Below are 18,523 nucleotides of genomic sequence, written 5' to 3'. Positions count from 1 at the left end.
TGTTATTGCAAATGGCAATATTTCCTTTTTATGGATGAGTAATACTGCATTGTATATATGTACCACATCTTCTTTATCCATTTCTCTGTTGATGGAATTTAGGTTGCTTCCATGTCTTGGCTATTGTAAATAGTGCTCCAGTGAACACTGGGGTGCATGTATCTTTTCAAATCATGGTTTTCTCCTGATAGATGCCCAGGAGTGGGACCGCTGGATCATATCATAGTTCTATTTTTAGTTTTTTAAGGAATCTTCATACCGTATTCCATAGTGGTTATACCAATTTATATTCCCACAGTGTAAGAGAGTTCCCCTTTTTCCACACCCTCTCTAGCATTTATTGTTTGCAGACTTTTTTCTTTTTTTTCTTTTTTAGCCACCCCATGGCATATGGAATTCCCAGGCCAGGGGTCACATCCAAGCCACAGTCTCCACCTAAGCTGCAGCTGCAGGAACTCTAGATCCTTAACCCACTCTACCAGGCCAGGCATTAAACCTGCATCCCAGGGCTCCCAAGATGCCACAATGGGAACTCCTGTTTGTAGACTTTTTGATGGTGGCCATTCTGGCTGGTGTAAGGTGGTACCTCATAGTAGTTTTGATTTGCATTTCTCTAATAATTAACAATGTTAGACATCTTTTCATGTGTTTTTTGGTATCTGTATGTCTTCTTTGGATAAATGTCTATTTGGATCTTCTGCCCATTTTTTGATTGGGTTGTTTGTTTTTTTGATATTGAGGTACAGGTGTTTGTATATTTTGGAGATTAATCCCTTGTCAGTAATCCCTTGTCAGTTTAGCCCCTGACAGTTAGGAGCCCCTGTAAGGACCTAAAGACACCAAAAGCCTAGAGACAGTTAGGTTTCCTCTGAAATCCCCAGATGCTGGATCTGTCTGAGTTCCCAAGAGGAAGTGGCTTTGAGTTGCATTTCAGAGACCCTGAGAGGAAACTGGCTCCATCCTCAGAATCAAAAACATGCTGGGGAGTTCCCACCCAGGCTCAGCAGAAATGAGCATGTTCGTTCCCTGGCCTTGATCTGTGGGTTAAGAATCCGGTGTTGCTGTGAACTGTGGTGTAGGTCGCAGATGTGGCTCAGATCTAGCATGGTTGTAGCTGTGCTATAGGCCGGCAGCTTCAGCTCCGATTCGACCCCAGGTCTGAGAACCTCCATATGCCGAAGGTGCCGCCCTAAAAAAAAAAAAAAAAAAGGGGGAATTGTCAGACCTACCTGCTTTCCTTCCATAGTGCCCCTGTGAGGAGCCATGACCCCCCCCCCCCCACCGCCACACACACACACACAGAGGACAAACCCGTCCTGAGGCCCTTTTCCACAGTTTGGAAAAGAAAGCCAAACAGAAAGGCGCCCAGACTGAAGTACTGCACCCACCAGTCACAGGTGGTAAAAGAGTCATGATGAGACTAATAATGAGATGATGACGGGGTGGGGGCGGGGGGTGGGGGGTTGATGGGAAGGTCCTCATCCCAAGAGACAGCTGAACCTATAGGAACATTGTTCCACATTTGTCAAGGTGGTTGGAAAAGATGTTAAAGCTGAGACTCAGTTTAGGGGGACCGTCTTTCTGGAGCCTCATTTCCTGTGTATGGCTGCTGCTGTTGGTAGTTTATGCCTGTGGGTTGTGGTTAGGCCAGGAGATGTTCGCTTTCCTTTTTCTTGCTCCTGTTCTGCTCTTTCCAGGGAAGGTGGAAGGGACCTAAATTGGAGAGCCAGCTCCTTTCTTTTTCTCGCTCCCCCTGTGGTCTCGTGCGCACAGGTGCTCTGTTCGTGGCTTCTTTTAAGTCTTTCACCAGCACAAATACTAACCAGCAACAGGAAACTCTGGCCACATCACAGAGCTGTTACAAAGTCACTGGGGCTCCTCTGAAGAGGTGAAGGGCCTAATGCAAAAGCGGAGGACTCGGCATGGCTGAGTGTTTTCCTTCTCTTCTCTGTCCCCCAAGAGACACAGTAACATTATAAGAAGCCTGGAGAAGAAGGAAAAATTACCCACAATCCCCAACATCTTAGCATTATCATTGGCATCCTCTCTAGGTACAGCCCCGCTGTTTATTCCACATCTGTGTGTTTCACAGGCTGTTCTTCAGTATGTACACACCTGCCTGTAGGCCAACAGCAGGAGTGAACACTTGTCAAACGTTGAGCAGAGGCCAGCCTGTGTTTTACAAATATTAATGTGTTAAAGGCACCACAACCCTAAGAAGTAGTTACTAATAGAATGGCAAGTGGGGAAACCGAGGCACAGATCAGCAACGGAAGGGGCAGAACTGGCCTCCACGCTGCAGACCCCGTGCCCTCAGCTCTTCCCTGCCCCATCCCATGGGTGCCCCAGGACAACCCCCAGACAGATGGCTGTGAATGGCTGCACAGCATCCTCTTGAACAGACTTTGTTCCATGTCGATGAGTGATTTTACCCACATGTCATTTTCTGGTACATTGTATGATTTTTCCTAACAGTTTATTTTGAGGGGGTGGGCATTGCATATTGCACAAGAGTGACTTCTATAGTTTAAAAAAAAAAATTCACAGGTCTGTTTGATGGCCAACAATCACACGTCTTGTGAAGCCTAACCCCTCCTTTTTTGGACCCCTGTGCAGATATATTGGATGGCTTCATATTGAAAGAAAAAAGACATCATATTGGATGTCTTACTTGAATCTTTGTAAATGAGAAATAGAGGGGCCATAAAAATATTTTAAATTATCATACAGAAAATAATAAATTTTTCTCGTGTTGGTTTATTGTTATATAAGTTTTGATGCAGATAAATTCATGTACCATCACCCCAATTAGGACGTAAAACAGTTTCCTGACCGCAAACACCTCTTCCTGCTACCCCTTGGTAGTCACCCTTGCCCCCATGGCTAACTCCTGGTAGCCGCTGATCTGTCCCCCATCATTATTGTTTTGTCATTTAGAGAATGACATGTAGGTGGAATCATATAGTTTTTAATTCTTTGAGACTGGCTTCCTTCATTCAGCATTATGCCTTTAGGATCCATCCAAGTTGCGTGTATCAATAGTTCATTTCTTGGAGTTCCCGTCGTGGCGCAGTGGTTAACGAATCCGACTAGGAACCATGAGGTTGCGGGTTCGGTCCCTGCCCTTGCTCAGTGGGTTAACGATCCGGCGTTGCCGTGAGCTGTGGTGTAGGTTGCAGACGCGGCTCGGATCCCGCGTTGCTGTGGCTCTGGCGTAGGCCGGCGGCTACAGCTCCGATTCGACCCCTAGCCTGGGAACCTCCATATGCCGCGGGAGCGGCCCAAGAAATAGCAACAACAACAACAACAACAAAAGATAAAAGATAAAAAAGACAAAAAAATAAAATAAAATAAAATAAAATAAAATAATGAACATTTAAAAAAAAAAAAAATAGTTCATTTCTTTTTTTTTTTAATTGCTGTGTCATGTTGTCTTGTATGGTTCTATCACAGTTTTGCTTTTTCCATTCACTTACTGAGGCGCCTATGGGTTGTTTCCAGTTTTTGAGAGTCTTGAATGAAGTTGCTATAAAAATTCATGCGTAGGTTTTTTTTTGTTTTGTTGCTGTTGTTGCTGCTTTTTAAGGCCACACCTGCAGCACATGGAAGTTCCCAGGCTAGGGGTTGAATCAGAGCCACAGCCACTGGCCTACACCACAGCTCACGGCAACACCAGATCCTTAACCCACTGAGCGAGGCCAGGGATCAAACCCGAGCCCTCATGGATTCTCATCAGTTTCGTTGCTGCTGAGCCACGACGGGAACTCTGAAAAGACTATCCTTGATCAGTCAACTGCTTTCACACCTTTGTCAGAAAAATCAATTGTCTTGATCAATCAACTGCTTTCACACCTTTGTCAAAAAAATCAATTGTCTGTGCATGTGTGGGTCTCTCTCTGAGTTCTCTGTTCTGCTCTATGAAGCTATGAGCCATCCTTCACCCCTACCACACCATCTAGGTTACTGTGGCTTTATTGTAAGTCTTAAAATTGGATAAATTTATTCTACTTCTTCAGAATTGTTTTTGCTATTCCAATTTTGTTGCCCTCCCATATACATTTCAGAATTGGTCTGTTGATGTCTGCCAAAAGTACTGCTGTCATCTTAGGTTCTTTTGAACAAAACAGCAAGTAAGGAAACAAGTACACAGCATTTGGCTGGCTAATGAATAGTTTCATTGTACAAAAATACAAGTGTCGGAGTTCCTGTCGTGGCTCAGTGGTTAACGAATCCAACTAGGACCCATGAGGTTGTGGGTTCGATCCCTGGCCTCCCTCAGTGGGTTAAGGCTCTGACGTTGCCATGAGCTGTGGTGTAGGTCACAGACACAGCTCGGATCCCGCATTTCTGTGGCTGTGACGTAGGCTGGCAGCCACAGCTCAGATTAAACCCCTAGCCTGGGAACTTCCATATGTCACAGGCGCGGTCCTAGAAAAGACAAAAAGACCAAAAAAAAAAAAAAAAAAAAAAATACAAGTGTATCTCCAATGATGGAAACTCCCAGCTTTTATAAATACTAAAAAGGGATGTCTTTTCACAGTTTGATACTATGTAGCCACAGGTAAAGCTGAAAGTACAAAATGCATCATAGAGAAAATGGAAAATCAAGCTTTTATTCAAATCTCTACTGCTTACTAGTCAGTTCCTTGGGAAGAAATACCTTCTGTTCCTGCTAGAATGGCCCAAAGCTAGGTCTCAGCCATATAAATGTGCTTCACCAGCAGGTCCGAGGTGTCATTCTGTCCTCTGTGTCCTTGGTCTTACAATCCATGAACACAGGATACTTTCCCAATTATTTAGTACTAACTTAATTCTTTGATTTTGTAGTTGTCAGAGTATAAGTTTTGTACCTCTTTTGTTAAATTTATTCCTAAGTATTTTGTTGTCTTAATTTCATTTTCAGACAGTTCATTGTTAGTGGGTAGAAATACAGTTGATCTTGTGCGTCAGTCAAGTATCCTGCTACCTCTTTGAACTCGTTTATTCGTTCTCCCACATAATTCTCTTTTAAATGACTTTTGGTCACAGTCTGCAACAATAACATAGTTTTGCTGGTAAAAAAAAAGAAGCACAAATGAGTAGTACCTGATATTCATTATATTTTCGCAAATGACAGCAGATTTGATATTTTTTGGCACCCAAATCCTTTCCAAGAACCTAGGATCTAGAAAAATCAAATGCCCCAGATATACAGAACAGAAGCATTAGGGCTTTCATGCCTGATTTGCTAACATTTTTTAAACAACCCCATCATATGAGGGTAAAGGATAATTGTTTTTGTTGTCTACGATTGACATGTATCTTAGTTGGGAAATATCAATCATGAAAAATTCATCCTCTTCATGAGCACCACTTTAGGAGACTTGTTGCAAACCAAGTTTCTTGGGCTCTTTAATCACAGAAATTGATAAGAGGCCATATGAGAGATTCAGACAAGGAGGAAGAACATGTGACAGGTGCCCTTGCTCCTCGTTCCGAGGGATGGGAGGTGGGGGTGAAGGGAGGCTTGTTCCCTAAATGGGGTGAGGGTCGGGATGGATCCTGGGTCAGACCGGAGGGGTGGTCGTCCACCCCCTTGGTGGTGCTGTGTGCAGGGATCATGCCTGGTACCTGTTTTTGCTCCTGGCCCTTCGGAAGTGGCAGCTGGATTTTGGCCTTTTTGTATCTTATTGTTCATACCTTGCCCCTCTGCAGCATGCATGCAGTGCTTTTTAGTCCCATAGAGTTTCTCTGTATCTGTTGCTCAAGAAAATGTTTGTCCCGGTACAAACACTGCAGCAAAGGGTCCCAGGTTCCATGTCCCAGCCTGTCTCAGATTCATGTGTCATAAAGGATAAGCCATGGGGAGAACGTATCCCAGATGGACCATTTCTGATTTCCAGAAGCTTGTAAACCCTCATCTTTGGGGCTCTGACTGCACTGAAATACTGAGTACCTACTCAGAAGTCTTCCTCAGTTGTCATCCTCATAGTCAATCCCAACACAGCTGGTTTTCTAACACACAGCCTGGTTTGACTTTTACAACATAGGGAAAAAAGAAACAAAAAACACTAGACTGTTAAAACTCACAGGAAAGCCCTAGAAAAACAAAAAAGAAAATTCCCAAATACTTACTTGCGATCCTTTGGTCCTGGGAAAGGGGAATAAAGACTATCCGTCTTTCGGTCTAGAAGAAGAAAAGTATCTTTCAAAACATTTCAAAGTAAAAATTGATAGCAGATGTGGCTGCATAATTGGAAACAGCACCGTCTCCGTGGGCTTTTTGCCCTCAAAATATTAGGCTCTCCCCCAATGCCCCTCTCTCACCCAAGTCAGACTTCCCCTCTTGTCCCCTCCCTATCCTGCCACCACTCAGAAGGACGCAAGAATCGCATATGACCTCATAACTTGTGAAAAGAATCTTATTCACTGTCAATACTTTTAAAGAAGGGGAGAAGAAAACATGATATTTGCCAAGAAGTTTAGGGTTTACTGTTTTTTTATTTGTTTATTTTTCATTGCTTTTTAAAACCTTATTTGTAACATTAGTGATAAAGAAATTTCCTTGTTTCTTGGCCCCACTTCTAAGAAATGAACCCATAATTCCCCCCCCAAATGGAAATAACTTGCCAGATTTTCCTTTTAAAAAATAATCTTTCTGGAGTTCCCGTCGTGGCTCAGTGGAAATGAATCTGACTAGCATCCATGAGGATGCAGGTTTGATCCCTGGCCTCAATCAGTGGGTTAAGGATCCAGCATTGCTGTGAGCTGTGGTGTAGGTTGCAGACGAGGCTCAGATCTGGTGTTGCTGTGGCTGTGGTATAGGCCAGCAGCTATAGCTCCAATTTGACCCCTAGCCTGGGAACCTCCATAATCCCCGATGTGGCCCTAAAAAGAAAAAAAAAATCTTTATGGCGTTCCCTGATGGCCTAGCAGGCTAAGGATCCAGCATTGTCACTGCTGTGGCACAGATGCAATCCCTGGCCCAGGGACTTCTGCATGCCGTGGGCACAACCAAAAAATATGTCTATAATAACGTGTATTCTTGTTTTCCCACCCATAGCATATTCCTCTGCAGACACTGTTGAAGTTCATGGTGGACATTGCCCAGGGAATGGAGTATCTGAGCAACAGGAATTTTCTTCATCGAGATTTAGCTGCTCGGAACTGCATGTAAGCGTCCTGGCCCTTCCTGGAGGAAGGGGAGGGTTGGACCTTGTGGTGTTAGATCTTTGGTGAGGCGGGGATGGCCTGTTGCTGTTAAAATATAAAGCAGGGCTAGGTTTGGGAGGGGATAGTGTGGAGATGGGTTTTCTACGGCTCTGATGAATGACTGGGTTTTTGCTTGGGGCTTTTCGCTACGTCTGCCTCCAAGGGTCTGGTTGGCTTCCAAAACTTTCCCCAGCGACTCCTTACTTATTTTCACACTCTCACTCGGCCAGGAGGGCTTGGTGTGATCTGTGAGATGCTGCCCCATGGCCATCAGCTTACATGGATCCAGAGTTACATAGAAGTCAGCTAATCGTGAAGACAGTAATGAAAATCATAACAGTTTTGTCTCTCCATTTTCATGATGCTGCCTTGTGAAGATGCATTGTACTGACTGTACACAAGCTTTCCTTTTGCCCCAGAGAGACAGGGGCTTATACAAGAATTTTGAACTTCAGCGCTCCCCAGCTCCTCAGTCCACTTCAACAAAGCCATTATCTGCTGTAAATCTTCAAAACACAATTACTGCTTCTCTCTTTTTGAAGTATAGTTGGTTTACAATGTTGTGTTAGTTTCAGGCGTATAGAAAAGTGATTCAGGTGTGTGTGTGTGTGTGTGTGTGTGTGTGTATGCACATAAAGAACATACATATATATAACATATATATATAGTATACATGTACATATAGAATATATATACACATAAACTATATAGTATTTAGTGTGTGTGTGTGTGTGTGTAATATATATATATATATATATATATATAGTATACACATAAAGAACATATATTTTTTTTTCTTTTTAGGGCTGCACCCATGGCATATGGAGGTTCCCAGGCTAGGGGTCTAATTGGAGCTGTAGCTGCCAGCCTACACCACAGCCACAGCAACCTGGGATCTGAGCCGCGTCTTCGACCTATACCACAGCTCATGGCAACGCCGGATCCTTAACCCACCGAGCAAGGCCAGGGATCGAGCCCACATCCTCATGGATACTAGTTAGGTTCATTAACCACTGAGCCACGATGGGAACTCTTGATTTTTTTTTTTTAATTTAAATAACTTATCTACCATGGGGGGGAGAATCATGAAAACCTTTTTTCCTCCTTAATATATTCATGTTTTTCCCACCACATAAAGTGACCACCAGTTCCGTTTGCCCAGAACTGAGGGGTTTCCCCAGATATAGCACTTTTAATTTAATTTTTTCTGCTTATGGCTGCACCTGTGGCATATGTCCGAGCTAAGGGTTGAATCAGAGCTGGGGCTGCAGGTGTATGCCACAGTTATGGCAAAATTGGATCCAAGCCTCATCTGTGACCTGTGCTGCAGCTTGCAGCAATGCCAGATCCTTAACCCACTGTCTGAGGCCAGGGATCGAACATGCATCCTCACAGAGACAACGTCAGGTCCTTACCCCCCCTGAGCCACAATGGGAACTCCAGGGGACTTTTAATTTTAAAAGTCAGTGTCAGATAGAAGAATAGACTTGTGGTTGCCGGTGGGGAGGTGGGGGGGATGTGGCATGCATTGGGAGTTTGGGATGAGCAAATGTAACTATCATATAGAGAATGGATAAAGAACAAGGTCCCACTGCATAGCACAGGGAGCTATATTCAGTATCCTGTCATAAACATAATGGAAAAAATATGAAAAAAGAATATGTGTAATACATGTATAACTGAATCACTTTGCCGTACAATAGAAATTAATACAACTTTGTAGATCAGCTATACTTCAATAAAATAAATTTAAAAGGAAAAGTCTGTTGGGCAAATAGGGACAAGGTGGTCACCCTATATCCAGACCACTTATTCCTCCTCCTCCTCTCCTTCCTGTCGCAGTTTGGGCTGTAAATACCATTGTGTTCCTTTAATTTTCCAGTTAATTCCTCAGGTACCACCCCACCATCTTAGCAGTAAGTCCAATGTCCTCTTCTTACAGCAGGTGCTTCCCTACCTCCCCCAAACTGTCAGGAGGCTCACTTAGTCCACAGAGCCAGGGCTGCTGCATCCAGCAGGAAGGCTCCTGAGCTCTAGACGAGTCTGCCCCTGGGACCTGGCTTAGAGCTGCTGCTCTTTCTACTTCTGCGTGGCACTTCTGTTCCCTCCAGATGGCTCCATCCTCAGTGCCCAGGTACCCTGGCTGGTACAGATCCCTACACAGAACAGAGGGTTGCCCGGTTATAATTCTTCTGATGCCCCCTCACTGGCTCTGCCATTGGTCCTCAAACAGGACCCTCGCAGATTGACAGGGTCTGTATCTTTTCGTGACTTACCATGAATGCTTTCAGCTGCATTGGGTGCAGACCTGTGATGTAAGGCTTTGCCTCTGAGGTCGCTGGGGACATGAACTCACTCTGTCTCTCTCTGTAGGTTGCGAGATGACATGACCGTCTGCGTGGCGGACTTTGGCCTCTCTAAGAAGATTTACAGCGGCGATTACTACCGCCAAGGTCGCATCGCTAAGATGCCTGTGAAATGGATCGCCATAGAGAGTCTCGCAGACCGAGTCTACACCAGTAAAAGTGACGTGGTATGTACATAGTTTTGATTCAGGGCCCCACACTGCAAAGATGAAGGCCTGCTGGAGTTCCCTGGTAGCCTAGTGATTAAAGGATCCGTTGTCATCACTGCTCTGGCACAGGTTCAGTTCCTGGCCTGGGAACTTGTGCGTGCCATGGGTACAGCCAAAAAAAATGGTGAAAGCATGCTGAAAGAAGTGACTCAAGCTGGTGCAGCAGGACATCTTCCTCTTCAGTAAACTGAAGACTGGGGCACGCTCACAGCCCTCTTTATCATTAGATGCTTTCATTCAAGTGGAACACTAGATTCTAGTGAAGCATCTTGACGTTCAAAGGACGGCACAGGCCCTTAATTTATTCCCACTTTGCTTTGCTACAATATAGTGACTTATTACTTACAATTAAGCTATTTCATATTCATATTAAATTAAATGAATTCATCCAGTGGCTCTTGGAACCAAGATGCTCTATAAAAGGTGCTGTGTAATGATACCCTTAACCATAGATCAGGAAAAGAAAACACTTGCCCACCACTCTCAGAACAGAGTATTAAACAGAGCATTGCGGCAACGGATAGTTAGAGCTGCCTTTGTCAAATTTCCCAAACAGCTTCAGTTAAAAATGGGGAACTGTGACGTTCCAACCCCACGTTATTGCCATGTTGAGAGGGCAGCGTGTCTCAAACATAATTGTCAGCTTTGTGCACACTCGTCAGGGCTCTAAGGAAGTGACCTTTCCCAATGAAAAAGTCCATTCAGCTGTGCTGGAAAGACTTGCGTCCTGATGTTGTCGCTTTGTCCTCAGTGGGCATTTGGCGTGACCATGTGGGAAATAGCCACACGAGGAATGACCCCCTATCCCGGAGTCCAGAACCACGAAATGTATGACTATCTTCTCCACGGCCACAGGCTGAAACAGCCCGAGGACTGTCTGGATGAACTGTGAGTCAGCTGCTCTATATCATAGAGCACCGGGCAAGCACCTGGGGACACATGGCCACGGGGGCGGGGACGCTTGGCCAAGGGTTTATGGGCAGAAGGTGGCAGGAACAGGCCGGAAGCCTCTCCTGGGGTGGGAAGTGGTGTGTGCACATCTCTAATGAGCCCCCCACACAGGATCTGAGGTTCCCTAAGTGCCCCTAGGAAATACCGTCTGCCCTCCATATGGGGGGATGCAGAACCCGCAGATACGGAGGGCCGACTGTACAGGACCTGAGCATCGGCAGACTTTGGTGTTTTCCAGGGCTTCTGGAACCAATCTGTCACGGGTACCGAGGGAGCACTATATCACTTATAGATAAACAGGTTGACTTAACAATGCATGAGGGGAGTTCCCTGGTGGCCTAGTGGTTAAGGATTCAGCATTATTGCTTCAGTGGCTAGGGTTTAATTCCTGGGTCAGGAACTGCTACGTGTGGGAGTGGCCAAAAAATAAAAATAAATAAAAATTGAAAAAAAAATGCATGAGGTACTCAGATAATTCCCTGCCCTCTTTTGCTGCAGTTGTGCTTCTCTTTCTCACTTTTTTTTGGGAGGGGGGCGGTGCCTATGGCATGTGGAAGTTTCCGGACCAGGGATCAAACCCACCCCACAGGAGTTCCTGTTGTGGCTCAGGGGGTTAAGAACCCAGCTAGTGTCTAGGAGGACAGAGATTCAATCCCTGGCCTCACTCAGTGGGTTGAGAATTGGGCGTTGCCACAAGCTGTGCTCTTAGGTCCCAGATGCGGCTCAGACCTGGTGTTGCCAGTGCCTGTGCGTGCGCTGGCAGCTGCAGCTCCAACTTGACCCGTAGTTCAGGCAACTTCCTTATGCCTTGTGCGGGGCCCTAAAAAGAAAAAGAAAAAAAAAGCCCCATAGCGGTGACCTGAGCCACGTCAGCGACAACACCAGATCCTTAACATGAGGCCACCAGGGAACTCCAATGATTCTCTTTTTATTCCACATTTTAAACAAACTCATCCCAGGAATATCTCAAAATTTAGACCCCCTAGCCTAGGAACTTCCGTATGCTGCAGGTGTGGCTCTGAAAAAAAAAAAAAATATTTATGGCACTGCCTCTAGTGTGGTGATCCAAACCTTCCTAATGCCGAGTCTCTCCCCAGTAACACAGGCTTAAAGAGGGGTGTTCTCACCATATTTAGCAAGAACATTTTAGGACCATGGGCCTGCACGGGCTCTGTCATGGAACACCGTGCTGGGGCTCTGGGGCAGGAGGACTGCAGGGGTCCCCCTGCCCCCCCACCCCCAACACACACTGGCCCTGCCTCCTCACACCACGTCAATGAGAGGACCTCCGTCAGTTTGCATGTGGGCCTCCCAGATCCCATCCCAGCCAACCATGAGGAAACTTCTTTGATCAGAACCTTACTCTGCTTGGTGGTGGTGGTGCTGGTGATTATGATGGTAAATCCATCACATTAAGAAAAGAAACAGGGAGTTCCCGTCGTGGCGCAGTGGTTAGCGAATCCGACTAGGAACCATGAGGTTGCGGGTTCGGTCCCTGCCTTGCTCAGTGGGTTAACGATCCAGCGTTGCTGTGAGCTGTGGTGTAGGTTGCAGACGCGGCTCGGATCCCGCGTTGCTGTGGCTCTGGCGTAGGCCGGTGGCTACAGCTCCGATTAGACCCCTAGCTGGGAACCTCCATATGCCGTGGGAGTGGCTCAAAGAAATAGCAAAAAGACCAAAAAAAAAAAAAAGAAAAAAAAAAGAAAGAAAGAAAAGAAACAGGATTTCCTGTAGTGGCTCAGTGGTTAACAAACCCAACTGGTAACCATGAGGTTACGGGTTCAATCCCTGGCCTCACTCAGTGGGTTAAGGATCCAGTGTTGCCATGAGCTGTGGTGTAGGTCATAGACACAGATGTGAGGCTATGATGTAGGCTGGCAGCTGCAGCTCCATCTCGACCCCTAGCCTGGGAACCTCCATGTACCGGGGGTGCGGCTTAAAAAAAAAAAAAAAAGAAAGAAAGAAAAATGTGAGCCCTTTAAAAATACCGTGAAATCCTAATTCAATTAGACCTGGGGTTTCACGGTAGTTTCTGAAAGGGCCACAGGAATGAAATGTTTGCTTCTGAAAATGAGGAAGCCATTTCTATGAAACAATACTGAATGAAGAGTTTTGTTGCTATTTCTTTCTTGGCTGCCTTTGTGCTCCAGGAGAAGTTGATTATCTGGGGTCTTAGCAAGGTCTAAGCCATGTCACATTGTGGTTTTAGATGTTTCATGTGGAGCCATGCTGAGTCGGTTTTCTGGGAGCTTTGGTAGGTGAAAGAGTTGCAGTGTCAGCACGTGGCGGGTAGCTGGGGAAGCAGGGCGGAAGCAGCGGCTTTGTGGTCCCCAGGCCCCAGCTGGCCCTCTGTGCCTCAGGTTTGCAGAGGCTCTGGTGAACCAGGCCTACTTTCAGGTCCCCTCTCAATGCTGGTGAACAGCATCCACCCCCAGAGAGCCATGTGTGTTTCCATATCTGAGGCGTCTTCTTTTAAAAACGAGACAGATAACTTCCCTTTTTTTTTTTTTTTTTTTTCGTCTTTTTGTGTTTTAGGCCTGCACCAGCGACATATGGAGGTTCCCAGGCTAGGGGTCGAATCGGAGCTGTAGCCTCTGGCCTACACCAGAACCACAGCAATGTAGGATCTGAGCTGTGTCTGTGACCTACACCACAGCTCACGGCAACACCAGATCTGTAACCCACTGAGCGAGGCCGGGGATCGAACCCTCATCCTCATGGATGCTAATTGCGTTCGTTAACCACTGAGCCACGATGGGAACTCCAAGACAGATAACTTCTGAGCTTCTCATCTGTTTGCTATCTAATCTTAGTGGAGATGAGCAGACTCCTGTGTTGAGTTGCTCTTCAGTCATTTTATAGTCAGCTCTAAGAAATACAGTGATAGTGGGAGTTCCCATTGTGGCTCGGGGGGTTAAGAACCTGACACAGTGTCCATAAGGAAGTAGGTTACTCCCTGGCCTTGCTTAATGTGTTAAGGATCCGGCATTGCCAGTTGGAGATACAGCTCTGATCTGGCATGGCTATGGCTCTGATGTAGGCTGGCAGCTGTGGCTCCAATTTGACCCCTCGCCTGGGAAACTCCATATGCCTCAAGTGTGGTCCTAAAAAGGAAAAAAAAAAAAAAAGTTATGATTCCACTATGCTGTAGAATATTAAGTGTGCAAGATAGTATTGTGGCTAAAAAAATAACATACATGACATTAATTCCAAAACCCTTTGTTGGTAAAAAATGCAAACCATCATCTGAGCCTTCAGCAAGTCATAATCTTTTTGCTTGAGCATCTTGCCTCGATGGGGGAAGTTGCCAACTGATCAGAGTGGCCGTTACTGAAAGTGGGGGTGACCATGGCCATTTCTTAAAATAAGACAAACTTCTTGAAAGAAGTTTGCCGCACTAATTGACTTCCTTTCACCAGCAATTCCTCTGCAGCAGGCAGTGCTATTTGATAGCATTTTACCCACAGTACAACTTCCTTAAAATTTGGAGTCAGTCCTCTTAAACCCTGCTGCTGCTTTATCAACTAAGTTTATGTAATATTCTAAATTCTTTGTTCTCATTCCTACGGTCTTCACAGCATCTTCACCAGAAGGAAACTCCATCTCAAGAAACTTCCTTCTTTCCTCATCCATAAGAAGCAATTCCTTCCTATGGCTCAGTGGGTTAAGGATCCAGGGTTGTCACTGCTGTGGTGAGGGTTCAGTCCCTGGCCCAGAAACTTCCATATGCCACGGGCGTGCCACACCCCCCACCCCAACCAAGCAACTCCTCATCCATTACAATTTCATCATAAAACTGCAGCAATTCAGTCACATCTTCAGGCTCCATTTCTGATTCTCTTGCTATTTCCACCACATCTGCAGTTTTTCCACTGAAGGCTTGAACCCCTCAAAGTCATACATGAGGACTGGAAACAACTTCTTTCAAACTTCAGTGTGTATTGATACTTTCACCTCTTGCTATGAATTACAGTTTTTTTCCAGCCACACCTGTGGTGTACAAAAGTTCCTGGGCCAGGGATCAAACCTGAGCCCCAGCAGTGAGTCCTTAATGACTAGACCACTAGGGAACTCCTACAAATGTTCTTAATGGCATCTAGAATGCTGAATCTTTTTCTTTCTTTTTTTTTTTTGTTTTTTTGTTTTTTTGGTTTTTTTGGTTTTTCATCTTTTTAGGGCTGCACCCACGGCATATGGAGGTTCCCAGGCTAGGGGTGGAAACAGAGCTGTAGCCACCGGCCTACACCACAGCTACAGCAATGTCAGATCTGATCTGCGACCTACACCCCAGCTCATGGCAATGCCGTATCCTAACCTACTGATCGAGGCCAGGGATTGAACCTGTGTCCTCATGGATGCTAGTCAAATTCGTTTCTACTGAGCCACAATAGGAACTCCAGAATGCTGAATCTTTTCCAGAAGGTTTTCAGTTTACCTTGCTCAGATTCATCAGAGGAAGCTCTGTCTGTGGTAGTGATAGCTTTACAAAATGTATTTCTTAAATAATAAGACTTGAAAATCTAAATTACTCCTTGATCTTTAGGCTGCAGAATATGTTAGCAGTCATGAAAGTAACATTAGTCTCACTGTACGCTCCATCAGAGCTCTTGGGTGACCAAGTGCATTGTCAATGAACAGGAATATTTTGAAAGGACTCTTTTTCTCTGAGCAGTAGGTCTCAACAGTGGGCTGAAAATATTCAGTAAGCCATGTTGTGAATATGCTGTCATCCAGGCTCTGTTGTCCTATTTATAGAGCACAGGAAGAAAAGATTTAACATCATTCTCAAGGGCCCTAGGACTTTTAGAATGGTAAACAAGCATTGGCTTCAACTTAGTCGCCTGCTAACTTAGTCCCAAATAAGAGGGTCAGCCTGTCCTTTGAAACTTTTTTTTTTTTCAGGGCCACACCAGCAGCATATGAAGGTTCCCAGGCTAGGGATCCAATTGGAGCTACAGCTGCCAGACACAGCCACAGCCACAGGATCTGAGCCGCATCTGTAACCTACATTGCAGCTCATGGCAACATAATTGGCATAATTTCAATATTGTGTCTCGGGGAATGGAAGGGAGAGTGAGGAGAAAGGACCAGTTAGGGGGGCAGTCAGAATTCACACAACACTCACTGATTAAATCTGCCGTCTTACATGGACACAGTTTGTGGTACCTCAGAAATATTATAACAGTAACATCAAAGATCACTGATCACAGGTCACCCTAACAAATATAATATTAATGAAAAACTCAAAATATTGTGAGAATTACTGAAATGTGACACAGCAAATGCCAAGTGAGCAAATTCTGTTGGAAAAATGGTGCCAATAGACTTGCTGGATGTAGGGGTTGCCACTGACCTTCAATTTGTAAAAAAAAAAAAAAAAAAATGCAGTGCCTGTGAAGTATAATAATAATAATAATAATAATAATAATAATAACTAAGCGCAATAAAACAGGCTCTGCCTATACCAGCAAACCACAGAAGCCCAGGGCTGGGCAGGGCCTGGGGTTGCCACACTTGTGGGAACTTTGGCACAGTGACATCGCAATGAATGTAAATGAGTGGGTCAGGGTGCCTGTTTCCTTCAGGAGATTCTGGCTCTTCTGTCTCCTGTCTTATTCTTCTCATCGCCTCCAGGAACCTAATACATCCTTTGGGTGGCATCCAAAGCAACTTTTCTAAAATTTATGACCCGACCATAGGATGCAGCTACACATGATCTTTCCCGTGGTTCCCCACTGCCCACCAGGCAGAAACATGGGCTGCGGGAGTTCCTGTTGTGGCTGACATAGTATCCATCTGGATGTGGCCTGGCCTTTCTCCGTGGGTTAAGGATCCAGCATTGTCATAAGCTGCGTCATAGGTCACAGGTGGGGCTTAGATCCAGCGTTGTGGTGGTTCTGGCATAGGCCAGCAGCTGCAGCTCCGATTTAACCGCTAGCCTGGGAACTTCCATAGGCTGCAGGTGTGGCTGTAAAAGGAAAAAGAAAATAAAAGAATATGGGCTGTGGTGCCAGATATTCCTTGATGTGGGTCACAGCTTCACCCTGGTCCTGGGACCAACATCACCCTTTCTGGATCCTCATCTGCAGAAATGGGGATAACAGTACCTATGTGTGCGTTATGCTGCTGAACAAGCTAGTATCCCTGAAAGTACCTTACACGATGGCTGTCAAATAGTAAACACTCATGATTTATTATTGAGTCAGTGATTATTATTTTTACTGGAGGAGGTAGAGGTCACAGACAAGAGCAGAGGCCCTGGTGTCTGCAAACAGACAGGTTTCATGTGTTTGTCCTTCATGGAGCAATAGCAGGTACTTTGAAACAGAGCAGCCCCCTCCCTTCCCAGCCAGGAAGCTGTGACCGCCGGGAAGCAGGGGCTGTCTCTGCCCAGGACTCACCTGCCGCTGTCATAGCACTGCCCTCATTTTTCACACACCTGCCCACCCCAGCCCACCTCTCCATTTCATTCGTCGAGCCTCTCAGGGACCAGACGACAGTGGGAGTGGAGACGAGCTGACGCCCCCGCCTACTCCGAGGACTCCCATTCACCCCCAGCTTCCCCCAGGCCCTCCACTCCCATCTGAGGCATCCCAGGCCCCAAGAGGGAGTGAGATAGCATCGCTGTGGGCTAAGGGCAGCGCTGGGATCAGACCCATATGCTGCCTGCACAGTACACGCCTCCGCATGGTACGCAACTTGAAGCTCTGTGCTGAGCCATGCTCAGAGGCAGGAGCAGAGCAGGTGCTTGAAGAATATGGGTAAATCCATACATTTATAAATTCCATCCATCTGCATCATCACATCTTTTTAAATCCAAATTTTAGGTTCTGGTGAGATATACGTAACGTAATAGGGTACCATCTGAACCATTTTTAAATGTATGGTTCAGGAGTGACAAGGACACTGAAATAATCATGCAACCTTTACTGCTCTCCATCTCCAAATTCTTTTTATCTGAGGAGTTTCCTGGTGGCACAGTGGGTTAAGTATCCAGCATTGTTGCAGCTGTGGCTCAGGTGGCTGCTGTGTGCACAGGTTTGATCCCTGGCCCAGGTACTTCTACATACTGCCTCCCACTGCAAAAAAAAAAAAAAAAAAAAAAAAAAAAAAAAGCCACAACTGAAACTCTGTACCTATGAAACGGCAACTCCTCATCCTCCACCCCCCCCACCCCTGGCAACCATGTGATTGCATCTTTTATAAAATCTCAACAGAAAAATAAAATGACTATTTACAAAGGCAGCTACCAAACTTATTTTTCATTCCACCCACAAAATCAAAATCATTCACCATGACAGCCCTCCCATTACTCATCAGTACAAGCCCTCTTGTATTGTTCTTGGTCCACTGCTATGGAGTCACCCTTTTGTGGGAGCAGCTTAGACAGGATACATGTTCACCATGTTTTTAAAAGTCATGTTTCTATTTTTAGCTATTTCATAAAATACTGAAAGTAAAAGAAGTTTCAAAGTAACAAGGCTACTATGCTGTGTGAAAAAAGATTATTTAAATGCTTTCTCCTGAGACATGGAATAAATGAAAGCAAATTAAATATACCTGGCCCTCACTTAGACCTTCTAACTCAGCTCTGCTTTTTTTTCTTCTTAGGGCCCCACCTGCAGCATGTGGAAATTCCTGGGCTAGGGGTGAAATCAGAACCACATCTGCAACCTACACCGCAACTTCTGGCAATGCCGGATCCTGAACCCACTGAATGAGGCCAGGGATTGACCTGCACCCTTATGGATACTAGTTGGGTAACTCACTGAGCCACAATGGGAACTCTGAACTCAGCTTTTTTAA

The 18,523-nt window shown here is 45.5% G+C and overlaps 1 protein-coding gene across 1 annotated transcript in view; it reads left to right on the top strand.

Moving 5' to 3' along the window:
* Nucleotides 1-18,523, top strand: part of MERTK (MER proto-oncogene, tyrosine kinase) — a 134,024-nt gene that overhangs the window by 111,513 nt on the left and 3,988 nt on the right. The window contains exons 16-18 of the mRNA XM_021087030.1: nucleotides 7,043-7,152; nucleotides 9,565-9,724; nucleotides 10,518-10,654. Of these exons, the coding sequence (XP_020942689.1) occupies nucleotides 7,043-7,152; nucleotides 9,565-9,724; nucleotides 10,518-10,654 (407 nt within the window). The remainder of the gene's footprint in view (nucleotides 1-7,042; nucleotides 7,153-9,564; nucleotides 9,725-10,517; nucleotides 10,655-18,523) is intronic.

Source organism: Sus scrofa, chromosome 3 (assembly GCF_000003025.6).
Source record: "Sus scrofa isolate TJ Tabasco breed Duroc chromosome 3, Sscrofa11.1, whole genome shotgun sequence".
Taxonomy (NCBI): Eukaryota; Metazoa; Chordata; class Mammalia; order Artiodactyla; family Suidae; genus Sus; species Sus scrofa.
The sequence above is the reverse complement of the archived record's forward strand: the minus strand, read 5'-3'. Positions and strand labels throughout refer to the sequence as shown.